Source organism: Eutrigla gurnardus (genome assembly GCF_963514095.1).
Source record: "Eutrigla gurnardus genome assembly, chromosome: 19".
NCBI classification, from domain to species: domain Eukaryota; kingdom Metazoa; phylum Chordata; class Actinopteri; order Perciformes; family Triglidae; genus Eutrigla; species Eutrigla gurnardus.
In genome coordinates, this window is record NC_139930.1 from 2,079,572 (window position 1) to 2,089,745 (window position 10,174).

The 10,174-nt window shown below is 43.8% G+C and overlaps 1 protein-coding gene across 1 annotated transcript; it reads right to left on the bottom strand.

Moving 5' to 3' along the window:
* Positions 1 to 1,228: 1,228 nt before the first annotated feature.
* Positions 1,229 to 8,597, bottom strand: psmb10 (proteasome 20S subunit beta 10). The gene is made up of 8 exons (XM_084034951.1): positions 8,425 to 8,597; positions 7,173 to 7,266; positions 6,250 to 6,347; positions 5,555 to 5,695; positions 4,389 to 4,504; positions 4,245 to 4,303; positions 3,199 to 3,350; positions 1,229 to 1,704 (listed from the first exon to the last, which is right to left on the bottom strand). The coding sequence occupies exons 1-8, from the start codon at positions 8,487 to 8,489 to the stop codon at positions 1,593 to 1,595; spliced, it is 837 nt and encodes a 278-aa protein (XP_083891077.1). The 5' UTR covers positions 8,490 to 8,597; the 3' UTR covers positions 1,229 to 1,592.
* Positions 8,598 to 10,174: the final 1,577 nt, after the last annotated feature.

Sequence of the window (10,174 nt, forward strand, 5' to 3'; positions counted from 1 at the left end):
CAATCAGCTTCAGCTTCCTCTTCTTCTGTGGGTCGCAAAGCACCGCATGGGTACATACCGCCACCTGGTGTACTGGAGACTGTAACAGCAGCTTTACACTTACACTTAGCTAGTGTACGTGTATGTTTGTGTGTGTGGGTGTGTGTATGTTTGTGTGTGTGGGTGTGTATGTCTGTGCATATGGCTATGTGTGTGCGTGAGTGTGTATGTCTCTGTGTGTATATTTGTGGGGGTGGGAGGCTTGGGTTTCATGGTGTTCTTTGTTGTTCATATCTTGTTTAGTTTTTGTTTTGTTCGCTTTTATTTTCTGTGAGGCACTTTGTGCTACTTTTAAGTATGAAAAGTGCCATATAAATAAAGTTTGATTTGATTTGATTTGACTTACTGTTATATACAGTAAAAATCAAAAACCCTTTGTCTTACAACCCCGCAGTAAAAAGATGTTACCAGAATTATTCTTACTACATCTCATTATGACGTGGTCGCTGATCCGATAAGCACTTAAATAAAGAGTTGATCTTAATCTTGAAACAAACAACAACAACCACTTCCTTTCGTCTTGCATGTATGACACATGTATGACACATGTATGACACACTTGTATACTCTGCTGGGTGATTCCACGCCAACTCCCCTACATTCCAGGAGCCTCCCCAGGTCACCTCCTCAGATTTTGCTGGAAAAATCTTAAAGGTAGATCTGTATGTTTGTACCCACCATGCAAAATATTAGCTTTTAATTCCGCATAGTTTCAGAAATACAATTGAAATTTGGCCCAAAAAAAGCCATGTGCGAAAATGTTTCCAACTTCAGGAACTTATCATTTTATAACGGATTGATCTAGAAGCTAATATTGAAGATATCTATAGTATTCATGTTTAGCCTCTGGGATGCTAATGCTAAACGCATCGCGTTTGATCAGCATGTTATTGGAAGTGATTACATCTGTTTTCAATACATTTTGACATACAGAGAAGGACTGAGGACTGTGTTGCTGTGTGTGAGAGACACAAGGTTTCCCTTTAAGTTATTAATAATTTCAGTAATAATCAGTCCATGAAACTGATCGCTACACACATATTACACATATCACATAATAATAAGCAGAGGCTACATATGATTTAGTCCAGTCATGAATGATGAAAACCAATGGCATTATCATGCTTCATATGAAATGTGATCGCAGTAGCATTTCTAGTCCTGCACACATGAAATAACACAACCAGTGTGAAGGCTTGTGTTTATTATGATTGTGAAATCAGCGTTTGTCTATAAATCATGAATGTCAGTCATGAAAACGTACTCCATTTTCCAGGAAGACAAATCATTCAAACTTTTAATAAGCGTTTCATGGTTTTGGAGCTGCTGTTAGGTTTAGCTGAAGGATGGTTTTGATGTTAACAGTGTCCACATGCTGCTGTGTGAATATTTGTGAGCTTTAGTCAGACACAAATACAGGCTGAAGTAAAAGTACTTCACCAACTAACTTACAGGGATCATTCAACAAAGAAAAGATCGTATTGTTCCAGTGGGTGATGCGTTAAAGATGTTCTTCATCCATGGATTTCCTACGCTGATGATGTGGTTGTCTGTTATTCCGTATCCATGGTCTGAACGGATTGGAGGACGACGTCCAGAGAGAGCGGCGTCACCTTTTTGGTGAGGACGGCGGTGGTGCCAGGTTCATATCTGTACCGCCCCTCTCTGAAACAACACACGCCTCATTAGTCCTTCATGTTCACTCCATGTTGGCCAACATTAACCTTTTACTAGTCCACCAGCAATAATCAGGCCATGACTCAACTTTAAAAGAACATTAATCATAGAGATGAACATGAACATATGAATGGAAATAAGAAAAGGGAAACATCAAATATGAAAATCACAATGGGAAATGGAAAAGCTTCAATGGAAATTCTTCAATTAAAAGCTTGTACAAAAGAAGATGTTCAAGTTGAATGTGAATAAGGAGGCAGGGCCCAAAGCAGTGGTGGTGCAGAGGCACCTTATGGACAGCAGGGGGAGCCGACTACTATAGAGCACAGACAAATGTCCTTCATGGCAGGAGTAGAAGTCAAGAGTCCCTTAAGGCTTGATTATGCTTCCGCGTAGTGATAACGCAACGGCAACGCAACGGCCACGCAGTTGCTTGGAGACAGTGATGGTTCTGCGTTGGGTTTACGTGTCGAAATGCAATTCAAAGCCACACCGGTAAAGGGCGCTATGGTTTTTGTAAAGACTGACCGACCGACTGAGACTCTTGGCGTATATCGTCGTAGCCTCGTTATAGCGTATTTGTTTACTTTCCGGCTTTAAACGTCCACAATTTTTCAGAACTTGGTGTTTTATTTCTTTGTGCAAAAGCAAGAAGGTGCAAACAATAAAACGAGGTGAAAACAATAAAAGTAGCCTTTTAAAAGTTTAAATGGCGGTGTTTATGAGTGGAAACCGGATAGCGGTCTCCAGCGGATGTAGTTAGCGGACCAATCACAGCCAAAGCCGCTGCGTTGGCGTTGCGTCGCCTCGACGCGCGTCGAGGATTTTTGGGAGGCACACGTCAGGCCCTTGCGTTGACGTAAGGGGGGTCCGCAAGGACGTAAGGGGTCCGCAAGCTCCCTTGCGTTGTGTCGACGCGGAAGCATAATCCAGCCTTTATGGTTCATTTTAAGGCGGGTCCACACCGGACCGAAAATCTGCGTCTTTGAGAGAGTCGGCGTCCGTGACATGAGTCTCCTTGGTGTGGTCGCTCGAATCGGCCCACGTCGGCGTTCATTTTAGCCGATTCAAATGTGTAATCCGCCATTCGAGTCGGCCATATTAAGTAGCCCGACTTCATTTACCGACGCGAGTCGGGCAGTCGGTGCGGTGTGGACCCGCCTTTAGAATAAAACCTCTGTGTTCACTGAATCAGTTCAACACAGCAGCTGTGAAGGTTTTATTTCTACCACACCAGTTCAAATACATAAACACATATCATTATCCTGCAGACTACGTCCACATCATCAGAACTGTATTCAATTATTTATTTTCAAATGAAAACACTGATGAAACGTATATATAAAAAGAAATCAACACAATAAATAAAATAAAAAGACATTTCAATAAGAGCAAAAGTAAATCAAAGTACTAAATCAAAGCAGCAGTTATGACATAGAACACACTGTTTGAGTTATAAAGGGGACTTGTATACTGACTCACCTTTTGCCCTTGGCCGCCGGCTTGTCGTAGCCTCGCAGGAACTCCACTCCAGCCTCGGTGATGACACACAAGTCCACATTGCTGCCCGAACCCAGGTCACAGAAAATCCCTGCAACGATGGCGTCTCGTACCAGCTGCTTGGCCTCCTCCAGCTGAGAGGAAGACAGGACGGAGAGAAGGTACATGAACTGTCCGACATGTTGTTGGTGTTCAATAGTTACCAATACATCTTTTCACAGTCTGACATTAACAGTTATACCACCAAATGAGATTTGAAGATTGATGGACACATGAAGGGGCGGGGCTTAGCCTGTCTATTGGGATTGACTCCCTTTTGGAGCCTCGATTGGTCTTTTGAGGTTGTGCAGTTTTTGGCACTTCAGCTTCACTTCACCAGAAGTTGACTTCAAGTTCATGCTGTAGCCGTTCCCATCATTCTCTGCCAGATCGCCTCTGAACACAAGGGCAACTGAACTTTGAACTTAAGCTGCCTTGTCTCTGAGTCTGGCTGTTGGGGTCCAAACCAGATCACTGAGCCACTACTCATCCAGTACTACTGGAAAACCTGAATCACTGAAAACCTGCACTATCCTGCCGGCAGCAGATGCAGATCTGAACTCGAGTCGCTGCACAGCATGCCTTCAGGAAGTCCAGCATGTTTTTTGTTCCGTCACTTCGACCAACAGGAGCACAGAGCGATCTGTAAACGACTGTAAACAATGGTGAAGAGACGGAGGAACGATGTTGTTGTGAAATGGAGGAAACATTACGGTTACTATGGCAACAACAGCCCTGCCCTCTTTAATGTTTCCGACAGAGTGAAGAAAGGAAAACCGCTGGAGAGAGATAGCGGAGGTACTTCAGTAACCTGCTGAGTGGTGATGACATCACACACCTGGTGAAAGACGAGCAGCCGTGATTGGTCGGTGACTCTCTAATCACCTGATCTGACATAGTGACCACCTTACCGACCCTGACATACTGGAGTCAGAAGCAGGCGTTACACATCGGATTACATCAGCCAAGCATGGAAGAGTCAGCCTCACCTCCATGTTGGGTTGGAATCTGTCCTCAAACACCGAGACAGCAGCTGCAGCTCCAGAGCCTGAAACACATCATTCATTCATGAATAAGCTCAGACAGAATAAAGCTTTATTCTGTCTGGGGGGGGGGGGGGGGGAATTACGTACCCATGGTGAGGAACGGCAGTTTGTCGTAGGAGCCGTGTGGATAAACACTGTACAGGTGAGCTCCGGTCACATCCACTCCTCCGAGGATTAGAGAGGAACCGACGTGACCCTGGTACCTGAAACACAAGCACGTCACTACAGCATGCTGCTTTCTGTCGGCCAATGGGAGGAAGGAACAGGCCTTTAAATGTTCGGAACCCATGACATAACATGCATTAGCGTGTCGCACATTTTAACAACACAAGTCAACACATGTAATGAACACCAAAGAAGGTGAAGGAACCTAAATCCGTGGGTAGAACCGTTCCTATTGAGCGTCCACATAGAACCATGGATCTGTTGTGTAACGTTAAGAGTCACTAGATGATCAACTCGTTATCTGAGGTCATGAACACAACGTCACACACCAGCACAGAGACTCACAGCTTTACTGGCTGTTACCAACAGTCGTGTTTATAGACATCACCCGTGTTTGGGTTCAAATGGTGACCGTGTTACCTGGTGACTCCCAGCTGCTGGAACACCAACAGAACATGTAGGAGTCCTCGTAGAAGCCTTTAATCTAGTTTAAATCCATCTGTGTTCATCATCTACACCAACCGTTTACTGAAGTTACTACCAGCTGAAAGTCACCAGGTAACACGGTCACTGGTTCCACTGGAACACCATCCTGGTCTGAATGCTGGAGAAGTGTTAGAATATGGATTCTGACATACAAACATTTAACGAGCAGATATTTAGATGCTGTTAACAGTTTAAACTTCTAACCGGTGTGGATGGCTACATTAAAACCACACATGAGCGCCAGTATCTATGATGTCATCACTGTTAAGGGTCTATGAAACCCAAGAAAACAAAAGAGAAGAGAGACAACGAGCGGGTCCTCCTCCTTGTCCACATGTCAGGGTGACCTTGGGCAAGATGCTGAACTCCAAACTGCTCCAACTCTCAAACTGTGTGTGAATGTGTTCATTAGATCCCGATGGGCCGGTGGCTCCTTGTGTGTGAATGGATGAATGTTGACGTGAAGTGTTAAATGCTTTGAGTGCTCAGAAGACCAGAAGGGTGTTTGATAAATGCAAGTCTATCGAGCATTCAAACTGAAATGATAAATATGTACGGTCTAACTGTCAGAGATTTGTGTTTTACGCCGCTGGTACACTCACCTGAACAGCATCTGTTTCAGCTGTCTGGTTACCATGGCGACCAGTGGGGGTCGCCCAGTGTTGAGCATGTGCAGTTCCACGTTGGACGACATGATCTGCGTGGTGATCTCTGCATCTGCAGCCACGCCGGCACCACAGCAGCTGCAGCACACACAGGAAGTAGTTTAACAAGGCCTCATACAATACCTCATTACATTTACATTTACATTTAGGTCATTTAGCAGACGCTTTTGTCCAAAGCGACTTACAATAAGTACGTCAATAAGATCATTAGATCATAAAATACCTCATTCAGTCATTCGACATATAAACATGCACTTATGGGATTTCAGTAGACCTGTTGAGAGTCATTTAGGGTTCAGTGTCTGTCCCAGGGACCCCTAAAGAGTACCTAAACCCCTCAAACACCAGTCAGACTTCCTCTCAGCGTCTTGCCGTCGACCCTTTCATTCCCGGGTGAAAACATCTTGGTACTCAGACACCCAGCCCCTATGCCTGCTCCTGATCAACCCACAGAGCCCATACGTTTATATGGATTTAAGCCACAAACATGAAAAGGAATGTGAGATACAGGAAAGACAAAGCACCATGTCTTATTGTAAAAAAGTCCTACTCATACAGAAATAGGACAGAGTTCCAGGACAGGACAGACGGGTGAGTGAGGACAGAACGTGGTCCTGGTCCCGTTTACTCACTAGATCTTAGGAGCGATGTAGTGGATTTTCATGCAGTTTTTGTCGGCCACCACCATGTCGTCAGTCGCCCTCGTGTCGGCTCCCAGGATCACGCCATCCTGACAGACCAGGACAGGAAGTACACTATTACACACACATGGACCAACCAGAGACTAGCTTCTCTACCTAGATACAAATATTCATTTACAGTAACGTTCTAGAAAACAACACGTCAGTGAGCCTTCAAGCCTGGTTTATCAGTGATCCTGTCACTTCAATGAAAATAAATAGTTGCCACTTGTATGTCTTGCACATTTTGGTTTATCAGTAACTTTGACCAAGTTACTTTTTCTGGCAAAGACAGCAGACACATAATATAATATACAAGCAAATGCAAACAGGTCATAGTATGAGGATGTTGGAGAATGTTATTATTATAGATCATGGTTCAGACCTGTGTGACTTCACAGGCATCATTTCCCACATTCAAATTTAAATAGAATTCACATTTAGATATCATTCCTGGGTATGAAGCTATTGAAAATGTCCTTGATATCTGAAGAATGAGAGGATTGAACGATGATGAGTTACTGTATTTAAGTTACTTGTTCTACAACGTGGGGGAGATCTGTTAACAAAACGGGGCCTCATTGAAATCACCACCATGATGAGTATGGCTGAAGGAAATGCATTTTTTATAACGACTATCTTGGTGGACGACTCTCGCTCTAGCTTTCCCACCGATGGCACTTTACTAGTAGTAAAGGTCTTTGTTGTGATTTCAAAATGAAAATGAGTGGGTGAGGTAGTGTTTGTCCTGAGCTCCGGGTCTCCTTCATAATCATTATTATTGTCCCTTCGGCTGACTTTCTTGAGAGGACTGTTATTTCCTGTAGTCGTGTCCTGCCTGACAGTGAAGACTGAAGACAGACAGAGACCCTCACCTTGTAGATCATCCCAGCGATGGTGGTCCCCGTCTTTCTGGCTGTGGGAGCCTTGAAGCCCAACTCTGACAAACTGGACTCCAACACTGCATTCCTGGAAGGACATACAGACAGACAGACAGACAGACAGACAGACAGACAGAGACACTCCTGTTAGGGACCTGAAGAAAAAGAGCGAACTGGCAGCGAGACTGAAAGCCAGACGAGGACTGGTCACGCAGGGGATAAGAAATCATATTTATTATGGACCCCCGAGGCCGCCTCACAGGCAGCGAGACGCTCACACATCCGAGGAAGGGTTCGTGCCACAGCGGGTCATCGTTTTTTGTTTTCAGGGGCCAATGTGATGATTTGGGGGCCTCGGTTTTAATCTTTAGCCTTTCTATTGACATTTAAGTGCAAAGTAACACAAATATTGTATTAATGCGTTTACAATTTTCTTTTGGGCTGTTCTGGAGTCAGGTGACATATGGAAACAAATTAGTCACCAACCATTAACAACGACCCCCCCTCTATAAAACTAATGTACTGAGGAGAGGAGTAGCTATTAGTGAAGAGAAGCCCTGATCCTTTCCATTAGCCTGTCAATGACTTATGCTAATTGCTAATGCTAATCACGAGCACACACATATCCTAACTTTGCACGTGAACAAAATGTTTGTTATGATCACAAATGTTTATTAGAGCTTAAAACTGTTTTTGTCACGACAGACTGGTTATGAAAATGAGTCGATGATAGAGCTGCACACGGATACGTTTCTGTTCATGTTCCAGTAGCCGAGTTAGGCCTACTGTAGGCGGACCGCCCTATTGGCTGCAGAGGCCCCTCCCCCAGTTACAGACCAGTCAGTAGAAAGTTGCATGAAAAAAACGTGTTTTCCCCATGTGGACCATTTCACCGTGTCTCTGGTCTCTGGTCTCTAGTCTGTGGTCTCTGGTCTCTAGTCTGTGGTCTGTAGTCTGTGGTCTCTGGTCTGTGATCTCTAGTCCGTGGTCTCTCTTCCGTGGTCTGTAGTCTGTGGTCTCTAGTCTGTAGTCTGTGGTCTGTAGTCTGCAGACTGTTGTCTCTGGTCTCTATAGTCTCTAGTCTGTGATCTCTGTGATTTCTAGTCTTTGGTGTCTAGTCTGTAGTCTGTGATCTCTAGTCTGTGATCTTGAGTCTGTAGTCTCTAGTGTCTGTAGTCTCGAGTCCGTAGTCTGGTCGCAGCCCTTTTCCTGGTCCCAGTAAGACCAGATCCGGGTGCTGGTTTACCTGCGGCTGTTGTCGAAGCAGAAGCCTCCGGTCTGCGGCTCCACGGCCTTCAGACTGTGTTGCATGATGAAGATGAAGATGAAGATGAAGAGACGCCGCTGAACTGGAGGTCCAAACTGAAGTCCTGTCGTCGACGCGTCGGCGCTTTTCACCGATCTTTACTTTTACTTTCACTCTCCAAACAAAGCCCTCCTGCTCTCCACTGTAAAAGATATCCACACCAACGGAAAGCCTGCTGGTGTTGTCAGTCTGTCTGCCAATATTACAATATTACAATATTACAATATTACAATTACATTTTAGTCTTCGACCTGTAAGAAATAAACCACCGTCATCATTTATGACATTTATGTAAACGGATTTGTATGCGAGAAGATATACTATCATTTACAATATTATTTATATATGCATATATATAAATATAGATTATATATTATATTGTAGATTTATATATACTGTATATATATGTATGTGTGCGCTAATATTTCTTGCAGTGTATTAAATGTGACAGACTGTAACTGAAAAGTGACAAGATGGAACCTGCCTCAAGCTGACTCCTGTCATCTACCTTCACTTTTAGTTGGCGTTAGTTTTGATTTAACCCTCAACACTTACGTAGGCAACCTGATGATTGAGTTGATTATGGATGTACATGCATTTATAATATATGTTATATATATATATATATATATACACACACACACACACACACACACACACACACACTATATATACAAGTTTATCATTATTGTTATTAAGAATTATTACTCAGAGGTCCCTGATTGGTCAAGGCCCCTGGCTGAAGCCAAGGTAAGCCTGTGCATTAAGGCGCCTCTACCCCAGCCATACAACACACCGAATCAGATGAACAATTACATAATCTTCACTATTTTAGAAATCCGGCTCCTCCCTCCAAGGGGATCATTGTTGTTTACAAGTAAAGCCGATGCCTCGGCCACCCAGTATATAACAGTATATCAAGATCAAATCCAGTATGCCAGAAATACCAGGATGTCCTACTGTATCCGCTCACAGCATCCAAGCCAGCGTGCTTTCTGGCCAATCTGACCCACAATCCTTTGCACAGGAGATATCTGAGCAAAGGGTCAAAGTTCAAGTTGGCATGTTGTTAAGAGGAAACAGTAAGTCGCAGCTGTATGCAACAGTACGTTCTAAAGTTTAAAGAAAAAGTATGTGATGTCAGACGGAAAGTGGAACATGCTATCCTGTGGCATTATGGGAAATGTATGGCTCCAGTGTTTTTGCCTATGACCTGTAAGTGGATGATGACATGATGTCTTTGCATTTACACGTGAAAGTCACTTGCCATCTTCCAAAACAAAAGACTCACCTGTTCAGACTTCACCTAGACTCTGCATAGCATTACCCACTAACACCCCCCCCCCCCCCCCCCCCCCCCAAAAAAGATAGCACTTCAATGTTCTTACCTATAGCACTTTGATCATAGCACTGTAAGGTATCCTTGCTAAACAGCTACTACTTTACTCGCTTTGGACAAAAGCATCTGCTAAATGCCCTAAATGTAAATGTTATTAAAGTGTGTTACATGTAACATGGTCAGCTAGTCAGCATATCTGATTAGTTATTGTCTACAAAATCTCATGTTTCCAGAGTTCATCATCTGTGTCAGTGATGCGTTGAGATGGTGCTGAAAGCAAATAACGCTACAACAGGAAGTGCAAGTTTTGAACAATTTAACAACCTCCCAATATCTGCAGCCTTATTTCGA

Coding starts and splice junctions, on each gene's coding strand:
- psmb10 (XM_084034951.1), bottom strand. CDS start 8,489: ATGCAACACAGTCTGAAGGCCGTGGAGCCGCAGACCGGAGGCTTCTGC. Junction 3,351..4,244: donor GATTCCAACCCAACATGGAG/GTGAGGCTGACT, acceptor TCTTCCTCTCAG/CTGGAGGAGGCCAAGCAGCT. Junction 1,705..3,198: donor CCGGCGGCCAAGGGCAAAAG/GTGAGTCAGTAT, acceptor GTGTTGTTTCAG/AGAGGGGCGGTACAGATATG.